The following is a 23,817-nucleotide window of genomic DNA, read 5'->3' on the forward strand; positions in this document are numbered from 1 at the left end:
GAACAGTGATAACAACAAAGTCAGTAATATCAACAGAAATGTTTAGAGAACTGCAGGATGCTCTGTGGATAAACATTGCATCAACCTGTTTACAAGGTAATTGTGTGGTATGTTGATGAAAGCTGTGGGATTATTCTCCTTGGGGTCTAATCAGAGCAGGTCATTAAATGAGCATTTGTTTTTGTCTAATTACCAAAGTTAGCAGATGATGGTGTACCGAGACTCATATTGCCAAGTATTCCTTAGAGACATTATCTACATCAGTGGCTTTTCCAAACAATATGTAAAACATCTAATTATATACTCGTATAAGAACCTGTTTGAATACAAACAACGTGTAATTAGCCACACAGGATTTCAGGACATTGTTGAAATGCTAAATTAACCAACAAGGGCCACTGATGTAAGTGTAAACACTGGGGGCTAGGAGTGTGCAACGGTCTAAAAGTTGTCTTCTTGGTTCCACGATCAAAGTTTAAATGATTGAAACCTGGATAAAAACTTTTCTGAGGTATGTAGTGGTTCCGTTGGTCTATGATAAAACATTACCAGACATTTCATATTGCCCATACACCACATTCACACAGCAGGCCACAGAAGTTATGGGATGGGAGGGGAAAATAAAAAAAAAATATTATCTTATCAAGGCACTTTAAGTTTTCATCAAAGGATACATTCACAAAGCATATAAAAGCCCAAATCCAATCTTTTTCATCATAAGATATGTTGTCTGTGTAGCAGTGTGAACAGCACAAAACACACTGAATCTACCATTCTCAGGTCTGAATATGGGTCCCTTTCATATGTGTCATTGAAAACTGACACATATCCGATACACAGCAAAGCTGTGAATACCCAATTTAGCATTCATAATAAATCAGCGCTAAGGTAAGGAAAATGGACACAGTTTAGAAGCATGTTGGGAACTGTTCAGATTAAGGTTGGATATAGGTCACATTAAAAAGATGAAATCGAATTTGGTGAAAAAATCAGATTTGGGCCACTTTACCTGCTGTGTGAACATTACCTTAGTAGCAAATATGGACATCAGAGCTCTATAAAAATATCTAAAATGTAGGGAAATGTTGAGGCACAACAGTAAAACACATTTTAACTATAACTAATAATAACATATAATAATGTAATAAACAATGTATTTAAGTCTAATTATGTTTTGAATCTACACCACTCTGCTACAAATAAATGTGTACATTTTGCTTCCAACATCTGCTGTATGTGAACAATCAGCTGAAGGTGGCATGAATGTAAATGCAACAACTTAACATGATTATGCAATATTTTAAAAGCGCAGCTTGGTTACAGAGGCCTTCCAATGTTTTGGAAACGCGTGGTCAACCTTTCTGTCACTGTGAATGGCTTGTTGTGAGTAAAGGTTGGAAATTTGAAAATGCTAGATTCCTTTCCTCCTTTGATATTTTAAGTAAGAATACTATTTTATTTCCATCTTTTGCAGTTTGAATAAAATGAATAAGGAAAAGGGCCAGAAATAAAAGTTTGCATGGTGAGTACTTGGTAATGGCCAATTTGAAAAGTATTCCAGCTTGTAAACACCTGTTGTAGCAGCTATGAGTTTTTCAGTTCTTATAGTGAGAAGTTTCAGTCATTCTTCCTGCAGAGGCTTCTAGTTATGTAAGATTCTTGGACAGCCTTAAATGCACTGCTTGTTGTGTAGCCACAGAATTGGAATGATTCTTAGTTTTGCAGGACTTTTAGGGCAATAGTAAAACCTTCAGCTTACATTTCATTGGTATTCTATTGTGGACTTTAAGGTGTTTTCGGACCTTAATCCTGTTGAAGAAGCCATCCTCAGTTTGTTATAGACTGGTTTTCAATTTAATTGCACAATCCACCCCATGCCTAAATGTTTGAGGTGTTTTTTCATGAAATTCTGAATCCATTTTTCCATAATTTAGTTTAGACAGTTGAAAAATGCATCAGCCTTTTCTTTGAGGTTTTCTTGATGCTGAAACATTTTCTTTTAATAATTCTTCCATGAAGGGCATATTTTTGCAGGTATCACAGCAAAATAGAACAATGCATCACCACTTTAAAGTCTGTTAAAGCTTCCTGAAAGACTTTTTGCAATGCAATCAATTGATTTGGATTTCTAGAAATTCTACAAGCAGTTCCTGGTCTTCCAGACTTTCTCACCATTACTTCTAACTGACATTTCTTAATTAAATTATGACCTAAGGAATATAACCTATATATATATATATATGTGTGTAGTCTTTTCCTGCTTGGTGCTTTACATTTCAGAGTGCAAAAGAGCTGCCTAGAAAAGCCTAAAACTGCTGCTTGTTGAGACGAGGTTTGAGGAGATATAAGCTTTATAAAGTGTGCATGAAACTACCTTTTCCTAAGAATGATTGTGAACAATACATAGCCATAACAGGCTAATTAAGGGGTGATACCTTAGTAAAAAGTTATCTGGAGTCTATTTGCCCAAACATGCTCCTTCTTTCATTTATTTTTACTTAAAATTTATACAAAACAAAACGGATACTGAAAATCTTGCTTACAATGTTAAAAAGACATATTTATCTTTGTCATATTAAACTTTACAACTTTTGTAGATCAGTTCATTGTCATAGTTAATTCATAGTAACAAAATCTTCAACTATGGTACCCAATGTTTTGCATGCCTCTTTAAGTATTTACCCCCTTCAACCCCAGAAGGTGGTAAGCATTCAACTGGACTAATCTACTAGTTAGACCCACTTCTTGCTGCAGATCCAGCTGTCTGGGGTTTCTGCCAGCTTTCCACCCATTCGTCCTGCAGATCTGCTCCACCTTGTTCAGGTTGGTTGGATGATGCCAGTGGATCGCATTACAGTGCCACAGATTCTGTGAGGTACTTTAATGATTTTAACTACATTTATAAATTGTGTGTTACATTTTGCTCTAGATTATATTGGGTCTAGGGCTTCTTGTAGAACCCTGCAAGAGTTCAATAGACTACAGTGTGAAGTCTCTGTGGCATTATCAGCAAACAAAATATCCAGTCGAAAAAAAAAAATGCTGACTGTCCTGATTGTCTGGTGTCACTGAAGTGGATTTGTTGAATATCAACTTCTTATGCAAGTAGATTTGATTACATTGCCTTCTTTCTGGCTCTTGTGTCTCCCCCAAGCAGGTTCAACGCACTACAGCAAACTAGTGGCTGTGTACATCACTGCTTGCTGTCCTCATCAGTGACGCATGTCAGAGGCTGGACGAAGGACAAGCTTTTTCATGTCTAAAAGCAACCTTGTTTGCCAGGCAGAATAAATAACATTTGTGCAATTAGGCCAAAACAGTTAATGTGTCAGTTAATGATTAATATTCTTTTAAAGTAACACACCTCTCAACTTCACTGACCAAAGGTTTTCTTTATTTAGAAATGGTTGCTTTTTGTAATGAATTGGGAATGTAGAGCTGAAAGTGGGCCACCACTAAAGCAACTTCAGTGCACCGTGGTGTAGATTCTACAGGTCTCTGGAACTGTACTGGATGAATCAGTTGGTTTTCAGACATTGTCAGTCTAAAATCTACCTTATAAGTTGACCTTGGTAGATATCTGGAGACTGCAGCCATACTGTATGATTTCCATAATTTTTCTCCATCATTTTCTCCTCAAAACATTCCATAACCCCCTGTGGATGATGACACTATTACCCAATCACAAAGAGACCACCCAAAAGTGCCAAAGCAATGTTCCTCCATTAGATAACAGTGATCAACGAAAATGACTGTGTATTGATTTGCAGTGACCTTTTTAAGCGAAGACCTTTCTCTCACTATTGGGATCAACTATTCAGGTCTGTACTGTTCTCTTGCAGCATGGCATGTTTACTGATGTCTTATGCATAGATCTAAATGCAGAGGTCACTTTAGTCATTGTTTCTTATTAAAACACTTGTCATCAGCCCTTTAAGCCTGCCTGGGCATATCTGTGTGCTTTTAACTATACCTTGATGGTATGTAACAATCAGTGTCTGTCAGCCACATGGATTTATTTGCGTCACCAAAGCGCCACTTTGGGGGTGAATGCTTATATGAAAGGAATTAACTTATTGTACAGAGATCAAATCAACGATAGACAATTCTGGAGTGGTGGTGCACTGTTCTGTTAAATAAAATAATAGGAACATTTATGGTATTGGTCCATTAGATCTGAAACCATTAACTGTAACATTTGCAGTACAGCTCTATAATCACCCTGTATGTAAATCATATATGATTCTTGACCTAATATATAAGTAATGACTGTAAAGTAATAAGGTATAGTGTCAAATTTAATTCTGTTAAGCTGTGATTAACATAAAACACCTGCATGTAAATTTGTAATGTATGTAAACATTTGTATTGCATGTAATCAACAAAAGGTTTGTAGGGAAAAGTGTAAATTGATGTGACTTACATCAATTAAACTGCAGAGAAGAAAAATGGATCATGTGTGCATGCTAAACGTGTCAGTTGAGGAGTGTGAACTGATCAGATGAATGTTGGATGTAGGTTAAAATAAAACAAAATGTTTAAACTAAAATCAGATTTTGCCCATTTTACCTGCTTTGTGAACATAGCCTTATAGTACAGAGTACAAAGTTCTCGAGCAAGGCAAACCGTGCAATAGCCAAGGCCTAAAGTAAGCTACTTTCGAATCTTCCACATATTTCTGTTTCAAGGCACATATTCTGATGTGTCTGAACCCCACGGTCAAAACATGTTAACCCAGACTCAGAAAACACACAAAATAATAGGCTCATATGGGAACTAATTGTTTAACAAATGCAACCAAGATTATTAGCATTGCAAGCAGAAACAGGAAACATTAAAATGTTTGGGAACAATATGGTTAATTATGAAAGTAATGTGTTGTGACAATGGCATGAAATTAATCTATCCCTTGAGGAACAACGGATTCAGTATGATTGTCTACCCAATTACCTCACTGTAGGAACTACTGCTGCAATGAAATATATAAATCAGGCCACCCTGCCACAAATCATCCTTTACCTTCTGTGTGGTAAGAGTCTGTGTGGTAAGTGGACATAGGAAATGATTTGCATATAACTGGTTAGTAAAAAATTGTATTGTATGATTGAAGTAGCGTCCAATGAATTTTGAATGAGTTTGGAACTGTTAGAAACTGTTGAGGAGCCTCTTCATGTGCTTTAAGGAAACTTCAAGAAATCTTTTTATTATATAAAAATTCTGAAAGGTTCTTAAAGCACCTTCCAACTGAAACACATCAAAGGGTCCTCGAGGATCTTGTGTAGAACTTTTCTTGGTTACTTTTATCTTTGAACTGATGCTAAATTAACAGGGTTGACCTTGGTTTCTTGTTTTCTTGGTGGTCAGTGTCAGATTTAAGTGTGTTAGGCCAGAACTGTGAAATATGAAATGCATGTAGATGAAGGCTGAGATTTATTCATTTGGAAATTGGTAATATAAATTTCTAGCTTGAAATTTGGATTAACGGCCATCAGGGTCTTGCATGCTGTTGGTCTGTTTATTAAAATGAAACTTCATGTATTCTGGTCCTGCAACAAGTGTTTCTTTCTGAATTACAGGCTTCTCAGTACTTACAGCACTCCAAAGCATTTGGCGCTATGCAAAATCAGAGCGAGCTCCCAGGCAACATGACCTCCAGCAAAAACGTGTCCATCATTGTGAAGGTATGCGTGGTCATCCCGTTCTTCTGTGTCTTCCTCTACTGCATCCTCCTGATGTTGCACACCTTCGCCTCTCACAGGCAGTTCTTCGACAGCTCCCGCTACATCCTGTTCGCTTACATGCTGGTCAACGACACTCTGCAGTTGCTCTCCTCTGTGCTGCTCTTCCTCTTTGTGATGGGCAGTGTGAACTTCGCCATCGTCTTCTGTGCCCCTTTGCTGTTCCTGTCCACTGCCACCTTTCAGAATGGCCCGCTCATCTTGGCAGCCATGTCCCTGGAGCGCTACGTGGCCATCTTCTACCCGCTGCAGCGACCCGTCTCCTGGAGGCCTGAGAGGATCTGGGTGATCATCCTGAGCCTGTGGCTCGTCAGCTGCATCCTGCCCACAGTGGACTTCATCCTGTTGCGACCCAAGGCGAACATCGACGTCCTCTCCACCCCGGTGATCTGCAAGACTGCGGTCCTCAACTCTTCGCCCATTCAGACTCTGTTCAAGGTGGTCATGAATGGGCTATTCTTTGCCCTGGTGGCAGTCGTCATCCTGTTTACGTACATCCGCATCCTTCTGGAGACACGCAAGATGCGGCAGGACCGCGTGTCTGTCATCAAGGCCCTGCACACAGTGGTGCTGCACGGCTTCCAGCTGCTGCTGAGCGTAATGGTCTTTACCTTCCCCATTACGGAGAACCTGATCGTGCTGCAAGCCACCTGGCTGCAGGAACACATGGCGTTCTTGAACTACTTCTGCTTCGTTCTGTTGCCGCGCTTTCTCAGCCCCCTCATTTACGGCCTCAGAGACGAGAGCCTTAGGAATCACATGAAAAGAGCCATGCCCTGCTGCAGGGAGCGCATTAGTCCACATAAAACATAAAAAAGAAGGTGAAATTGGCCTTCTTTGTTCATGTAAATAAGAGAACCGGCTTGTACTGTAAAGTTTTATTCATGTTGTACAAAAATACTGTGTGATATAAAAGTGTGGTGTCATAATATAATCATTAATAGTGGGAATTAGGATCTGAAATGGAACTTCACTGAATTAAATGTACTGGAAAACAGAAAAATCATGCTTAACTTTATGTGGAGGTCAATGTTTTATTCCAAGTAATTTTTTCATCATGATATTTGGACACAACATAAAGAAATAACATTAAAATGGAGAGAAAATTGTAGTCGCCCATAATCACACCATTCATCAAAAAAAATATTTAGTAAAAGTTAAATCAGGTTCTTCACAACTGAGAAAATGCCTCTAGTTTTAAAAAGATGTTGTACAGCCATGTGCAAAAGTTTGTGCACCCCTGGTTTTCGAAAAGTGGAAATAAGTGAACAACTACAGAGGACGGTACATAGTTTGCGGTTTATTTGCATAATTTAACATTTTGTGACAGAAATAAAACATAAAAGAGGCATCTACAAAGAGTGTGGCACATTTTTATTTTATTTTGTATTTTCCAATATGTTCACTTCAGCAAACACATCAAAACTGTTCTATAAAAAATAAGTCGAAAATGCTTTGCTCCCTGTGAAAGATGAGTTAAATCTTGGAATTGTATGCAAATGTTTGATCCCTGTACTTTTCAAAGGACTTTGCTTCCCCTAACTTCTGTCTAATCAGTACTGATAAGATCTTAGACTTTGAGATGCTTGTTAACTTTGGGCCTCTTCGTCTCACACCTCTTAGTCCTAAGCTTTAAGATGTGTTTGCACTTTATTTTATGCTTAAAAAGCTGTATCAATACAATTGAAAACAATAGAAGCTTCCTGTGCTGAGAGATGCTGCTGTATAGCCTACTGTGGTAGAACTTCCAGCTTCTTCTTCCTCCTATTGTACTGTATGTACTCCCCTTTACATCATGTCACTGAAGTAACTATTAAGACTTCTAAATATGGTTTTGGGTTACTCTGCCCACCCCTGGAGGATGGCTAAAGCCATTTGGTGGCAACAGATGTTTCTTTGAAGACCTGGAACTGGTGCCTTCAAACAAAAGCTCACCATGCCACTCCTCCACTTTCCCCCCTTCATTTAACCTGTAATTCCAGAGAGGGTAAAATACAGGGAAAGTTGATCATCTCTGACAGAGACTTAGGAAAACCTTTTAGAAAATACAGTGCACTTTCTGGAGTTTCTGGAGTGTGTGTGTGTGTGTGTGTGTATGTGTGTGTGTGCGTGCGTTTTCTTGTCGTTTCTCACAGGCGTGTTTTTGGAAAGCTGAGCCACACATGAGCCTCGGCATTACTCACGTTCCCCCGGTTCTCAGTCTGCAGTGCGGGAGCGTGGGAGCAGCACAGAGAGCTGCAGAACCGCACTAAACTGAGAGAGAGGGGCTGAAAGGGACCTTTTTTTTATTCATAAGCTCCTAAAAATGTCATCAGTGCCCGGCTTACGTGTGTTATCACTGTGGTTCCTGATCAGCGCTGCCGGCAGATCGCTCGGAGAGATGTACACCTCCATGATGAGCGTAAAGCAAGCGATTTTATCCGAAAGGCAGCTCGTCCCTTACTTGCAAACGTACATTGAGCACGAAACGCAAAGACTCGAGGACGTGAAGAGGTGAGTAAACGGAGTTTATTGCTTCACACGCTCATGAACTAAAATGTAGAAAAAGTTGAAGGGACGTGTTTTTTCATCATTTTAAACGTTTAAACGAGGCAGCGAAGGAGAATTAATCGCTGATTTCATTGAGAAGAAACTGTGGCGAGTCCATTTCCAAATAAACCAGGCAATTACAATGATCTCATCAGTTTCTTTAGCAATGCTTCTTAATTCCCACCCGTTTTCCGGAGAGTCCGGCTCCGCTCGGCACGATTGGTGGGCTCCTCGTGTGTAAGAACGGTTAGCTAATCCCGACGCAGGACGAGAGATACGTTCAGCCAATCATGTCGCGAAGGAGGCGGGGCTTGTCGAAATACGGGTGGGAAAGTAAACTTCACGGTTTGAACCGTGAGGGCTGGCCGATTCCAGATATTCAGATATTGCGGAGTCGACTCTTGCTCGGGATTCATGTGAAGAGTCAACTCAATTAATAAATGATGATTTATGTAGCAAAGCAGTTTGAAAATGCTGAAAAGTCCAGCTCAGATTCTTAGCTGGTTTCACATGGTCTAAACTGGCCTCGGATGGTCAGGGTGGTTGAAAAGCTGGTCATTCAGGTGAAGACACCCTTTGCTGGTGTATGTTTTTATTCAAGGTGGATGAACAAGCTGGTCAGCATAAATCAGCATGACCAAGCAAGTCGTCCAGCTGGTCATTCGTGGACCACTGTGATTATGCGGGGTCAACTAGCTTACACTATACTGGTCAAGGGGTAATTCCCAGAAACGTTGACCTGTCTTACTTTTCTCTTGTACTAAAATGAAAATAAGTGTTTGGTTGTTATGTGAATAAATGTTTACAAGACCGTATGTTTCTCCAGGTTTTACTCAAAGGTTTCTGCATTTCACAATGAAGTACACACCGAATTAGCAAGTGCCCTTGCTAACCCACTAGTGGCATTCACACTCATCAAAAGACTGCAGTCCGAGTGGCTGAACCTAGTCTACAGCAATGAAGCTGTGGAAAACCTGCAAGGTACCCTTCAATAATCTCTGGCCTGTCCTGGGCTCTTGTTAACCTATCGCCTGCCACCCTCCCATCTCCAAGAACTCAGTCTTGTACCCCTTTCACTGATCATTTTTGTATTTCAGCTTTGAGGGTCACATACAGCAGGATGGAAAGCAGTTTGCCAAAGCTGGAGGACCTCCAGGGTGCAGCACAGGGGCTGATGAGGCTCCAGGATGTGTATTCTCTTCAAGTGGAGGGGCTGGTGAGAGGTCACTTCCAAAAGATCTCCAATGGAAACACAATTGACATCTACAAACCACCAGTATCCAACCCTCTTTCTGGGGACGACTGCTTCCTTGTTGGAAAGGTGGGCCACCGTGAAAGTCTGCTGACACTTGCCTGTTTGTTACTTTGTTGGTTTTGACTGACGGCCATCAGTTGTGACACACAACACACAACTGCTAGTTTGCAGTGTTCTCGTGTAAATACACTGTCTGGTGTACATATATTAGGCTCTAATAGAGCCAGAAGTGGTACCAAAAGTTGAAATTAGTCAATTTTAAAGGTCAAAACTTAGTGTTATGCAATCTTTTATATTTCTTGCATCTGCAATATTTTTCCACATACATATCTGCACAATCCAGTATATTACCATTTTATAAAATGTAAAAATTGGGGTACTTGGCCTTGTTATTGAGAGATATAAAGTTCATTCCCTGGTGCTGCCAGACGTCCAAGAGAGAATAAGTGGCCTAGCTCACTCTGGTTTGGTAGGATCCTCTCATTACTCCAGCATAAGGGTCTGTTAGTTATTGTAACAATAACAGTTAAAGTTCTCCTCCAAGCATATTGAGTGGTCTGTTGATGTTGCTTAAGCAATGCTTCCCCTAAATCTGAGGAAGCATGTGCCAAATGCAATTCCCCCAAGTAATGTTAGCATCAGCTTATGTAGTGTCTAACATGCAGTAATGTGCATAAAGTGCAGACATGTTACCACAGTAACCCCACGTCATCTGAACACTATGCTCTTCTAGAGTACAATAAATACATCATCAAATCAGTTAACAAAAAATGCTGATATTGATAAGATTCAGATATGGTTGTGCATCACAGTTAAACAGCATCCCCAATGCTGGGACATCTACTTACCTGAAGCAGCTGGCAGAGAAGAATCAGGTACAGCTTTAGCAGTTTAGCAAGAATTATTTGCTTTGCTTAGTCCAATCAAATGAGCACAAATATTAATGTCCTTCATGCCATCTAAACGGTATATTATATTGTTTATTTATTTATGATTTGTATCATTTATTTAGAATTTTATCCCATTAAACTAATTACTAGCAATGCTCCCGATACTAGGAGGGTGAAGACTAGTACATATCTCATCCGACACATGTGAAGCCAGCAACCCCCTCTTTTTGAACTGCTAGTAATGCAGCATCGATATGCAGCCAGTATGCTCAGAGGAAAGCGTGGCTCCTCAGCTCTGATACAACAGCTAACAGATGCCTGTGCTGACCAACATTACAGTATGAGGGATGTGGGGAGGACGTGCCATTAACCCACCCCTGAAAGAGAAAGGCCAACTGTGCTCTCTCTGACTCCGGCTGCTGATGGCAAGCAGCATGACTTGGGATTCAAACTCCGCGATCCTTGGATTATCAAGGCAGCAGCGCATAGTCCACCATAATAATAGTGTTGTATGTTGATGCTGCTGTGCAAAAAAAGCATTGCTTTTTCCAGATGTGGCATCATTTAAAACTGACAATTTAATGATGATTGGAATTGACTCTTGGATTTACCAACCCTATTGTCCAGTCAAGGGGCAGTGAGACTTCTCATCACATTGGAATTCATTAGTTTTCACTTTGGCTTGTCAAATGGTAACATCAAATTAAAAAGTGTAACCATGAGCATGCGAGCAGTAAGTATATTTGTGTTAGTTTTGGCTATTTGGCTCTTCTCTCAGCCTTGCAGCTACGAGTGGGAAGAGTACAAAAATGCAAAAAATTCTTCCATCACTACAAAGCAGTGGACAATCAAGCTGTCTACATTAGTGGCATAGGTGTATAATAGCTCTGTCTAACACTGTTCTCAGTCTTGGGGACATCCTGAATTACTGCTGTTAAAATAGTCTCGTGCTCACAGCTTGAAATATGTTGTGGGGCCGAGGGAACGTTCTGCAAGATGCAGATATTCAGACTTTCCCATCGGAGCACTCTGTAACTTCCTAATTGACATTCCATATTGAAAAGGCCCTGCTTATACATTCTCTTTCCATCTTTGTGGTGCTTTCCTGGCTGAGCTCCAGTCAGCAGGGTTTAGGGAATTTGTGCTGCAAGCTGAGGTTTCAGAGTTGGCATGGAAGCCTGTTGAGCTTATTATTGTTTTTTGCAATAAGGAGTGCTCGTTGACACACTTTGCAGTCACTGGGTGAAAAGAGAGGGCGTTATAAACAGCATAACGTGACTTGATGTGCTGAAGCATTGAAGCAATGGAAACCCCACATTTTTTCTGATCGGTCATTGGTCATTTTTTCAATATATGAATCCTGAATCTTAAATCTGTCTCAACCAAACAGACTTTGGTCTTTACAATAGGTTTGTTTCTCGAGAATCTGAAGCTCCTTCATGTAAAATGAAAAAAAAATTTCAGTGATGATGGTCTTTTGCAGTGAATATTTCTACTTTACTCTAATTCACAGCCCTAGTTGTCTAGTACAAGAATATTAAAAGGGAATTCCTGCATTATTAAATGGTTAAGACGTAGACAGAGAACTGCAGTGTAGTTTGGTAGTTTGCTCCTTTCCGAATTGTTCACAGTGTTGGTGATAAAAAACAGATGTCTGAAAATTTAGCATGACTCTACAAGCTGCATCACAGAAAGTTGTTACATGAAATGGATACGAATGTGCTGCCTGATGCCTGAGGCACTGTGTTCCTATAGTTTTGAGATCAACCTTAGGCTTAAAAGGAATTTTAAAAATGGATTAAAGAAAGCAAATGCTATTTTATCATTATCACTTTATGCTTCAACTTCATAGAAAAACTCAAGGTGGAGATTCGCTGGTGGTTTTGAATAGTATAATAAACTGCTAATTACTGGGGCCCTGGTTCTTATTACTGTCACTGTAAAGAAATCCAAATCAGCAAATTTCTCTGCAGTGAATCATTTCACACTGAATCTACTCTGAACCCCCCCCCCCCCCCCCATAACACCATAAGGAATCGTGATCAATAGCACATGTAATGACAATACAGTGGCATGCAAACGTTAGTGAACACCTGGTCGAAAAGTCTCTTACTGTAAATAGTTAAGGTAGTAGAAGATGACCTGATCTGTGGCTAGACCTCAAAAGATCTGAGCAGCAAGGTAGCCCAAGAAGTTCACAGAACTACAACACTTCTGCAAGGGATAATAGATGAAAATCCCCCAAACCAGAATTTAAGGGCCCTTACCTGTGAGATCTGTTTAACTGGTCATACTAAATACTGACCAAACCTTTGCCTGATGCCCCTTTTGCATTTTATTTTTAAAATAAAAATAGTGCATCTCTTGGACAACGGCCAACATAAGGTGTATTTTAAAATCTACTATTGGGTCTGATTGCCGGGGGGTCTGCTTGCCAGGGGTCTGGTTACACATGCCTTTTGTCCGGATAGGAATGGTTTAGATTAACAGTGGTGGTTCTATAATGCAGTGGAACAATTGATGGTTCTTGCAAAATAAACTTTTTTTGTAATAACGCTTTTTATGGACAGGCGTATTTCCGCTTGCCTGATGGAATCCGATCACAGAAAACACATTCCTTTTTTTCCAGAGATCTGTCTCTGACCACCTCTGAATGTCGTTGGAGTGATCATATAGTAATCCGATCACAGTGCGTCTTGGGGGTGTTTACATATGACTTTTCATGCAGACATGTGAAGTCCGAAAGTGCCGAAAACATTATTAATGCAAGGTGTAAACAGGCTGAGTTCGAACTAACCACTGCTTTGTTGCTTTGTTCGGTTCTCTATACGATATCCTCTTTTCCAGGTGGCCTATGATGTGCAGGATTACTATCATTCTGTGCAGTGGCTCGAGGAAGCAGTGCGTCTATTTCGAAATGTAGACTGGAGCCCGGAAAATGAGGGCACTCTGGAAGACGCCCTGGATCACTTGGCCTTCTCCCATTTCAAGGTCTGTTATTTATAATGCAGTTTTTTTTACTTGCGAATGAGCTTTAATTAAAAAAAGTCTAAACAATCCTTAGGTTGGCTGGTTTACATTAATAATCCTCTTGTTTGTATGACTTCAGACAGGAAACATCTCCTCTGCTCTCAGTCTCTCTCTGGAACTGCTGCGTCATGGTAAAGAAATCTCAGACAGCTCATAGCATGCCATGTGAAAATGTTAGATTAAACACTAATAAAAAATCTTTAATCATCAAATCTTTAAATCTTTAGTTTCTGTAATCCTACACTTACGCCGAAGGCAGTTAGTAAGCAAAGACATGTTTGGGGTCTGAAGTGTGTTTCTTTTGTTTTATAATGGAGCTACACGGCCAATGTGGCTAAGAAGTAGAGGACAAGGATGCCCAAACTAATGTGGGGTAAGATGTAACATAGCCATTTTAGGTAGTTCCACTGTTTTAAGCTTCATGCATCCTTTCTCCTGTCCCTGTCGCAAAATTATTTGTGAATATTAACAGCAAGCAGACAGGCTGAGGTGTAACACCAGCTGTCTTTTAGTCCCGCCTCCTTTCTTACGCTCCTTCTGAAGCAAATAATATTGTAAAATGTAAAAATAGTAAAATGCAAAACGGAACTACCCTGAAAAGCATATTTAAGCATTCACAAAAGTACAGTGCCGTGATCCAGTTTCAGAAGATTCACTTAAACTGCTGTCAATGACGGCCATTGTACAGGAACACGAGCAATGCTAGCTAGCTAACTTGATTAAGGTTATGCTGTTCGGGTAGCGTCATTCTGAAAAAATTACCCGCCCATGGTTACGCCATGATGATCAGCGGCCGCTCTTCCAGAAACTATGGGCGAATGAGGCGGAGCTTAAAAAATGTGTGCCCACTCTTCACTAATGCGCTGACACTTCACTGGGTGGTATCTCTATTTCTATAGATAAAAGGATGTTGTTTAGTAATCTTGAATAGGCTTGCTTATGTGATTTGTGACATTACATGACATACTGTTGACAGTGCTAACTGGCTTGTCGCTTCAGTACAAATCTAAAGAAGCAAACTTTGAAACCTCCAAGCATGTCTTAAAGTTGAAATAAGGGAGAGTTTAGTAAATTATATTTTTCCCTAAAATATAAAATATAGATGTTTAAATCTAAGATAAGGGAAAATATATGTAATGCTAATATGTCTAATGATTATCATGTTATGCTGCTGTTGCTGTTCGACTTCTGTTCGAATTTTTATCTTTTCCTCAAGATCCCTCAAACAAAAGAGTTCTGCATAATGTAGAGAAGTATGAGAAACTGCTGACTGAAAGTTCTCCCATTCGAAGTATGAGGCCAGTTTTGAAGAGACCCAGTACCACCTACCTGAGAACCAGGGATACCTATGAAAGACTTTGTCAAACCCAGGGATCTCAGGTATGTCTTTAATGTGTGATAGGCAGCTTAAAGGAATAGTTCAACAGAAATTCTTAGGAACTTATTTCATCACTGACCCCAGATGAAGTTGATCAGACAAGAGATGTTTGTCATCTGATGTGGGAGATGCTATGCTAACACTGCTTACAGAAGCTGGATTTGGACCGTCACCAACCTCATCTCTATAAATACATGCCAAACTCAAACAATAAACCTTACTTAAACATCTAAGCTATCTAGCATGTAGCATCGTCTGTTCTAAACTAAAGAAACACACTTCAGAAATCAAACATGTCTTTTCATGATCGACTGACTGCCTCTACAAGTCTATACAGTCTTATGTATCACTATGGCCACTCCAATGGTCCATATTTATAATGGAAAACGTCTGTATAGCTTAGAACATTTAAAAAAAACGTTCCATGTAGGACCAAAAAGGTTCAGACTGTCAGATATCCTATTTTCAGTACTGTATCCACCTTATTTTCCATTAAACAATGGGGGTGGCCAACTTTGTTTACATACAGATAGAACCCTTTGTGGTTAGAGTGTATTTGGTGGGTTTCCAGTGTTTAATGTAAGTGAAACGTGGGCTATGGGGGTTCCAGGTGGACATGGGCTCCGAGTTGGTTTGTACATACTACCCAGTTGGGCTTTTCACCTTGCTCTCATATGGGTTCCATCACTGACCCTGGAGGGCATCCACATGTGGGGCCGACGTGGAACTCGAGGTCAAAGCTTTCTGGTTCCCAGTTGGGCTATCTGTTCTGTCCCCAATTGGACATGTTAGCTGTGCATGTTGCATTGTGCAAGCTGTGCCTGAATTACAAATTTGTTAAAGCTGTGATCCCAGACCAATTAGCATTAATCAACGTCCACAGTCCATTAAAATGTTTCCAGATATTCCTTCTGAAAAGAGCCGCCTCATATTTCTCTGCTACAGGGAAAGTAGCCAAAAGCACCTGTAATCTCTTACTTTTGCACTTTTACCTTTGTAGAATTGCCACAGTTATACTGAGAATCGTACTCCAGTTTAAACATCATTCAATGATTTGTTTGCTGACCAGTTGCGCAAATGAGACAACTTTTATGAGGCAGCTTGAGGTCATTTATTGCAGTGGTTTCCAACCCTGGCCCTGGAGTATCCCCTGTCCAGCACAGTTGGGTGTTTTTCTTACTCTCAACACATCTAATCCAACTTATCACTTCACAAGCCCTTCATGAGTTGAAGTGGGGGTGTATGAACAGAAAAACACAACTAAAGATGGAAGATTTCTACTTTACTATAATATAGTACTATACTTTCTTGCTGTACTATAGTGGTCATTTCCATTTGAGAGGCGTCCTCTTCTTCTCACAGATCTTCAGTTACACGGACACTGTAAAGCTAAATACGCAAGAATAGAATATATGTAATTATTATAATTATTATATATAATATATTATAAGTAGTATTACCATTGTGTTTCTAGAAACACAAATTCTGAGCTTTGGTGCAGGGCGTGAGCTGCTAGAAATAGAAGATGGAAGGCAGTACGTTTTTTTTATGTTTTGTTTTGGTGGTCTTAAATTGGTTAATGAAGCTCAGATGCGTTTCTCTGCTCACAGCCAAAGCACTACGAAAACCCCAGCCTGTTTTGCGACTATTTCACCAATGGTAGTCCCGGCCTGCTCCTGCAACCCATGAAACGTGAGCTAGTCAGCCTGCAGCCTTATGTGGTGCTGTTTCATGATTTCGTCACCGGAGCTGAGGCACAGAGCATCAGGGACTCTGCAATGCCAGGGGTGAGTCATTGCTACAAATAGCATGTCTTAAAACCGTCGGTTTCTTGTTCTTGAATGCTTGAACTTGCTCACTCGAGTTACGCATAGGCGTGTTATTGTCTTATAGCTTGCCTGTGAGAATCAAGTTTATGTTCTGCCTATGCAGCCGTTTTAATGGCCGTGAATGTATATCTCACTAGTTTTTACACTCTCAAAACAAACAGTAGAGTTGAGTTAATGCACCAGCCTTTAAATTCCGAGATCAACCACCAGGTAAACAACCCACAGTGAACGAACCATTCAGTTTTATTGATTGTGGTTTTAATACATTATATAATATATTATACATTAACGTCAAATGCAGCATTTTCTATTGATAAACCAAAAGTTATGCGCCAACAAATTACATCATTACATAAAACATTTTTTAATTGGATTGGAAACAAGCTACTCACAAACATATATTGGAAGGCATAGTTTCAATCTCCTGTGAGCTACAGAAGCTCCAGTGCAAAACTTAAGAAGCTGAGACCCTGGGGACTTTGAATGTCTCAACCGTCTGACGCACTGCACAATTGGCTGTGCTCTCTCCAGGTGGGTAGATGGCGCTCTCTCTCATCATCAATTTTAAGCAGTGTTGGCTGGCACAGGCGTCTGTTGAGCTGGGGACTCTGAGTCCTTCAGCAGCCTGGCAGTGTTCAAAAAGAGGCGGTGGATGGCTCTGCATGAATTGGCGGGGGCGTCATTAGACCCTCCTAGAGCATTGCTGGTGCTAGGGGGAGCTACAACCAGGTGTGTTAATTGGCAGTACCAAATTAAGAGATTAAAAAATAATAATAAAATGACATCAATCATTGGGCACTGGTTACTGGACTTATTTACCAACTGTTGATAAAAAAAATATTAAAAGAAGAGCTGTGAATAATTTAGTTTAAACACATCATGAATCTGATGTAGATGCTTTGTCTACAAATAAATGAAGAAAATCCTTCATTTTTTTTTCTTATCTAAAAAGTTATAAATCAGCAAGAACTCCAGAAACATTTAAATGGATAGCTTTCACACTCCCATAACACTGATGCCTAATTCAGAGATACATAGCGTTTTTGTTGTTGTATAGGTCTAACCGTTGACAGCAAAAGCTGTGAATACAGCGGCCAGTTCTGTGTGTGAAACCTTAGCATGGAATATGAAGATACTTTGAGATGATTGAGGTTCAGACAATATGGCCTTCATTTTAGGATTAAGGAGGAAGAACAGCGTGGCTCCTTCCACTCAGCACAAAGTTCTGAGCCACAGACCATTTCTGGCTGGCTTCATACTCTATAGCTTATGGAAACTATTCATGACAAGTCATGGCTGGCCCACAACATGGAGCAAGCAACTGTTTCAAGTTTCTGTTCATATTCAGTTCAGTTTTTCAGGGGCTATCATCACTGTCTTCAGCATGTTACCATGTGACGGAGCAGTGGAGAGCTGATTAATAGCAGACGTTGGGAATTAGTCAGGCAGGAAGTGTCAGTTGTGCCAGCACTTCCATCATTTCTTCTGCTCAGTAAGGTTCCACTGTGTCATCTTTGTGTGGGCAGATTGAAAAGCAAAGTGAGTCTTTCCCTCATCGCTCTTTAGCGTTTAAGAATCTTGCTTCCTTGCCAGTCGGAGAGTTTTAACATTGCATTCCCTTCCATAGTGCTGCTGCAATAAGAGCAAACCTGGAAAAAATTCCTTTAGGATTAACCCTTTGTTGCGGAGATAATAGGCAGCCTTTCTAGGCCTAGACCTAGCTGCCTATGGACATGGGGTAGAGCCCAGAGTAGCAACAAGAGTGGTGCTATTCTCTCTCTTTTTACAGTCAGTTGTGCTTAAAAATGAATTTGACACTGATATTTTAAAATACAAATGCTACATAGTGTTGCTTTAAATGGTAAACTCAGAAACTACTGTAGTGCATCTAACAATAAAGGCAGCATCATTCTATTTGCATACCGTGATGCACAACTCCAAATCCAAATGCTGATGTATGAAGCTCTGTGCTTTTCTAATTATTTTATATTTTAAATGTTGTTTTTGCTTTTTCCAGCTAAGGAGATCAGTAGTGGCATCAGGGGTGAACCAGGCAACTGCTGACTACCGTATCAGCAAGAGGTACTAAATGTTGATTATACACCTTGCCTCCAGCACTTTTGTGGATGTGGTGCTTGCTCCTGTCATAAGACCATTAAACGCTACACTGCAGCAATAGATTATATGGTTAGCTTCAGTAAAACCTGGAGAAAATAACATGCTTTTGAGTTAACATATGGCATTATGTGACTGTAAACGGATTACTCCACCTCAGAAGCAGAAATAGTAACCTACAGTACCAGCACAAAAGCTGCTTACCAAGCTACTGAAGAGTTCAACATTTTCTTGCATAAACATGGACTAGTTCATTCACATATTCTGTACTGTGCAATTTAGACATAGTTGTGGTTCCATTTTTTATAAGTACATGAATTCTAGGTGATGTTAGGAAATATACAATTTTTATCATTACAGCGAGTTACCCATTTTTTGTCATGCTTAACAACCTACCTAATTGTAATCTATTAACGAGAACTTCTAGTTTCCCAAAGATAACTATGGGTATTTTTCCAAAAAGAGCCCTCAGATCAGCCAAAAGCAACATACTGGCCATATCGGCTGCCCAGCCTAAGTGAAAAGGCAGCCTTTTGCCATTACGGCCCTGTCTTCCTGAAGAGCTCTTAACAGTCTTTGCAGATTTAAGAGGAGGGTTGAGACCAATCAGTTGCATTTTTCTGATGAAACAAAATAAAATAATTGTGGATTTAAAGATTTATTTAAGATCTGCTACCAAAAGGTTTTATTTGAACTTCATTAGTCCACAGGTCTTCTTTCCACACAACATTTTTGTTGCTGTTGTTATTATTATTATTATTATTATTATTATTATTATTATTATTAGTAGTAGTAGTAGTAGTAGATTATGGACACCCCCTCCCCCAGTGTTGGCAGCACTGTGTGATGGGGTAAGACCTTGCTAGTGGGTCGAACTGGCTAGAGAAATATGGGGGAAATATATATGCTCATATGCTTTTGGCTAAACCCAGCCCTGTTAGGTTAAATCTCTTTTTTTTTGTTTTCATCTTCTAGTGCATGGGTGAAGGACTCTGTACATCCCACCATTATCAAGGTGGACCATCGCATCACTTTGCTAACAGGCCTGAATGTGCAGCTTCCCTACGGCGAACATTTGCAAGTAGTGAACTACGGCATTGGAGGACACTACGAGCCACATTTTGATCATGCTACAGTGAGTAGGCCCTTCCATAGCAGTGTAGAGATCAGTTTGTGCTGAGGGCAGGCATATTTTAACAAAGCCTTCTCAGTCCTGGATCACACAAAGGGTAAAAAAGAGCAAACGGGGTCTCATTAGGCTAGCTTTAGTAATTGCATGCCATCAGCAAGAGTCTTTTAAAAGATAAGGTCGGTATTAGGAACTGTAGATTGTATCTTTTCCAACATGAAAAAAAAAATACACATAAATTTTCCCTCGATTTCTTTTTGATACACCATAATGACTGATAATAATGTGGTGCTTTGATGATATCATCTCAGAGTTTGTGTAGATAGTCAGCATGTACATATAAAAGCAGACCCTGACACTGACGTGGAAAATTTTAGGCATTACTGAGAATGATTGATCAGATTGTCAAATTCAGGCTGTGTCAAATCCGGGCTTGCTCTAATATCATGTTTCTCTTTTTGGCACCCTTTTCCATTCCACTGGCAGTCTACCTCCAGCCCATTATACAGGCTCAATTCTGGAAATCGAATGGCCACGTTTATGATATACGTAAGTAAATCATATCTTCTGTCTCTTGCCCGTTCATTGTCAGTGCACATATTTTGCAAATCAGCAGGAAAGCTGACTGAAGTACGTAAGATTTTCCTATAATGTAACTCAGTCCACCCCCCCACACATACACACACTCTTATAAAAAGTGATATATGAGCATTTAATCCAAGGAAAACATTCCTGTTAGTGTGTGAGTTTTGGCTAGCGACAAGCTTAGCTGTGCCACAGGCTATACTGAATGATATGTGTGCTTAGCACTGAGTGAATGAGAGCGTTGTGATGCCCCGCAGCTCAGCTCCGTGGAGGCAGGAGGATCCACGGCCTTCATCTACGCCAATTTCAGCGTGCCTGTAGTGGAGGTAGATTGCACCCACTGTTTTTTTACACTTTCATCTCATGACATTCCTATTTAGATCAAAAGGGGGACTAACCGTACATCAGGATGGTGAAATGTCATGGTGTGCATCATGGAGATGGACAGTATGTTAATTAAGGTGTCTAATGCACTTCTGCATTGTTCAAAAAGTTCCAATAGTAGCAAAATCTAAAGTAAAATCTAAAATTGGCCAATTGCAATCAGTGCATCTCTAATTGAAATTATAATGTAAATAAAACTAATATATTGTTACTGTCTGAGCAAAGCCATGTACCTCCAAAATGGTAACTGGAGAAGGTTTTAATGGAAATTTAATGTAGAGATTTCTTTCTAGTAATTTTAGACCATTTTTAAATGATGTCAAAAGTAAAGATACAAGGTTTTGTGTACACAGTGTCGATATGCAACAAATAAGTACAAATGTAAATAGATGACATTTGTACTTTTACCCGGCCAGCCTTTACTTTAGTATGACATTTGTGTTCTTTGGTCATGAAAACACAGAATCTTTAGCTGCATGTATTGTTACACCCCCTGACGTCCAATGAAGTCAGAGTATGTCTGGAGATTTCACTCATTGCAACCGTCTAGATGAGTTCTTTTCTCTTGTGGGCCAACATGCACGAGTGTTTCATTATGTGGTCATTGTGTGGCTGTTGTTAGAGGGGGTTCTGGAGTTTTTTGTGTTTGGGGCCTGAATGGGTTTTCTAGTAAATGAGCTGTTGCTGAAATGCTACTGATCCCTAGTGAGAATTTACCCTTTGACCTTTGTGGCCCTTGAGCTTTCACCACCTGTGGCTACGCCCTGTGAGGATGGGTTACCATAACAGTCCGCAGCACTGACCCATAGTCTGTCGGTCTGTATGCATTTTAAATCACTTTCCTTTCAGAAGCTCACAAATGCTTAGTGAAAATAAATAATACAGGCACTTTTCTTTTTTCCAGAATAGCGCTCTCTTCTGGTGGAACCTTCATAGAAATGGCCAAGGCAATGGAGACACACTGCACGCAGGCTGTCCAGTTCTAATTGGGGATAAATGGGGTATGATTTACATGTGCATAAATAATCATTTTCTAACAAAAGCAATTATTACTAGGCTAAAATAGGCACATCTGCATCCCATTACATCTCAGTTTGGAGCTCACAAAGAGGATGTGACATGCATACAATGTACAGCACAAATTGTGTATACAAGGAGTGCCTGATCTTGGTCCTGGAGATCTACCACCCTGCAGAGATTAGCTCCAACCGCAATCTAACACCCAAGTAACAAAGGCCTTGATGGGCATCTGAATATTAGAGGCAAGTGTGTTGGATCTGAACTTTCCAGGGTGGAACATCTCCTGGACCAGGATTTAAGCACAATTCGAACCTTTATGAGGTCTTTACTAGTTCGAACTTATGCTTTCGGCTTATGATTATTTGGGAGAAGACTGTAAGAGAGGGCTGAGTAATTAGATTTAGATTTAGATTTAGAATAGATCTTTTGGGCTGGAGTTTGGGTGGATTCTGCTTGGTGGTAGGAAGACAGTCCCCCTTCTGATATGTAGAGCCAGGATTGATAGATGACAGGGTTAAAAGTCTGTCATAGACACATGAATAAGGTGTGCTAATACCCAAAAATCTGTCCCTTTCAGTGGCCAACAAATGGGTGCACGAGTATGGGCAGGAGTTTTGCCGGCGCTGCAGTCTTGACCCTGAGGAGTGATGAGAGATCCTGGGACCGTCAGGAGTACAAGAGCCAATGTCTACAATGGAGCAGTGCAGGGTGAAGAAAGAAAGGGGGTGGGGTCCCAGTCTAGAGCTGGCCCGCCTGGCTGCACGAGTGATTTAAGGCAGGAGTACCAAGAAGAACCGCGCAGACACCAGTAAAGGAGACTGAGAGAGCTCTGGGAATGAGAGGGGGCCGGACTGTGAGCGTGTGTATTTGGCAGCCGGCCACAAAACCAAGCTGGCCTATTTGCTCATGCTCCTGAAGTGGTGAGCAGTGAGCACACCACTTTCCGCAATCCCTGCAAGCCCAGGTGCACCTCCAGAGCTGGTTTGTTTATCCAGAAAAGCAGCAAATGCACCGCAGTTCCCATGGAAGTCAAATGCGCTCCACAGACACTGTTGGATTCAGTGGGAAATTGTACATATTTATTTGCATATATTATTATAACCACAAGTGGTGGTTTGTGATTTGTGAGCATTGTCACTGCTGCGCAAAACCCATGTATCTTTGTTTTTGCCATTTGTCACTCTGACACACACTGTATGTCCAGATGTTTGTGGACACCCCTTTTAAGGACCTAAAAGGGTATAAAGCCCCCCAGTGTTGAGCTGCGAAGCAGCAGAACTGTGCTCTCTGGAATTATTTAATTTGGAGAAAGTTAGGGATAAGGTGACATGGTGATCCTCCAACATTCTGACCGCCCTCTTGTTGCTGAAAGCAATCAAATCCACACAGCAGTACTCCCAAAATCTAGTAGAAAGGTTTTCCTGGCCAGTAGAGGGAGTTTTAAACACCCCTGGAAGAAACAGCGAATAAGCAGATGTCCCAATACTTTTGCCCATATAGTATGGCTTGAATCTGGCAGTTATTCTTTACATTGTGTCAGAATTTAACAGAATGTCTTCATGAATAGACATGAATAGAAATGTCCCCAAATGACTTTATATATATTTATATATATGTTATATATATATGTTTCATATTAAAATGTTTTATATTTTAATATTTTCACATTAACTTTGATTGAATGTTAAGCAGTTTTTTTCCCTTCTCCTTTTAAGCTGTCATTTTGGAGATACATGGTTTGATTCTTGTAGCCACAGTATACATATTTGCTACATTTTGCATCCCAATGCCAATCATAACCACAGCCCCACTGTGGTAGGAGTCCAATGCATTTGCTCATAGTTGTAGGTCAAATTATTCTGTGTCACCCCTGTGAATCAGACAACATCTGCTCCAGGGCCCGTCTGCAAGCTCAGATGAGTTGGCAGCTCGCCA

At 40.3% G+C, this 23,817-nt stretch overlaps 2 protein-coding genes across 5 annotated transcripts; both read left to right on the top strand.

The window, feature by feature from the left end:
- The first annotated feature begins 5,615 nt into the window (after positions 1–5,615).
- or95a1 (odorant receptor, family 95, subfamily A, member 1) lies at positions 5,616–6,551 on the top strand. The gene has a single exon (XM_072692127.1). It carries the CDS (start codon positions 5,616–5,618, stop codon positions 6,549–6,551), a length of 936 nt encoding a protein of 311 aa, XP_072548228.1.
- A 1,350-nt stretch (positions 6,552–7,901) lies between these two features.
- On the top strand, positions 7,902–23,553 carry p4ha3 (prolyl 4-hydroxylase, alpha polypeptide III). 4 transcript variants are annotated; one of them, XM_072690772.1, is made up of 13 exons: positions 7,902–8,231; positions 9,094–9,248; positions 9,365–9,588; positions 13,260–13,403; positions 13,522–13,573; positions 14,659–14,822; positions 16,431–16,607; positions 18,667–18,731; positions 19,740–19,899; positions 20,380–20,442; positions 20,736–20,804; positions 21,767–21,863; positions 22,460–23,553. In XM_072690772.1, exons 1-13 carry the CDS (start codon positions 8,044–8,046, stop codon positions 22,528–22,530), a joined length of 1,629 nt encoding a protein of 542 aa, XP_072546873.1. In that variant the 5' UTR covers positions 7,902–8,043; the 3' UTR covers positions 22,531–23,553. The 4 variants fall into 4 exon arrangements, with proteins under 4 accessions (XP_072546873.1, XP_072546876.1, XP_072546874.1 ...); XM_072690775.1 differs by lacking the exon at positions 22,460–23,553 and adding an exon at positions 21,604–21,678 and having other exon boundaries at positions 21,767–21,857; XM_072690773.1 differs by lacking the exon at positions 20,736–20,804.
- Positions 23,554–23,817: the final 264 nt, after the last annotated feature.

Source organism: Salminus brasiliensis, chromosome 11, assembly GCF_030463535.1.
Source record: "Salminus brasiliensis chromosome 11, fSalBra1.hap2, whole genome shotgun sequence".
NCBI classification, from domain to species: domain Eukaryota; kingdom Metazoa; phylum Chordata; class Actinopteri; order Characiformes; family Bryconidae; genus Salminus; species Salminus brasiliensis.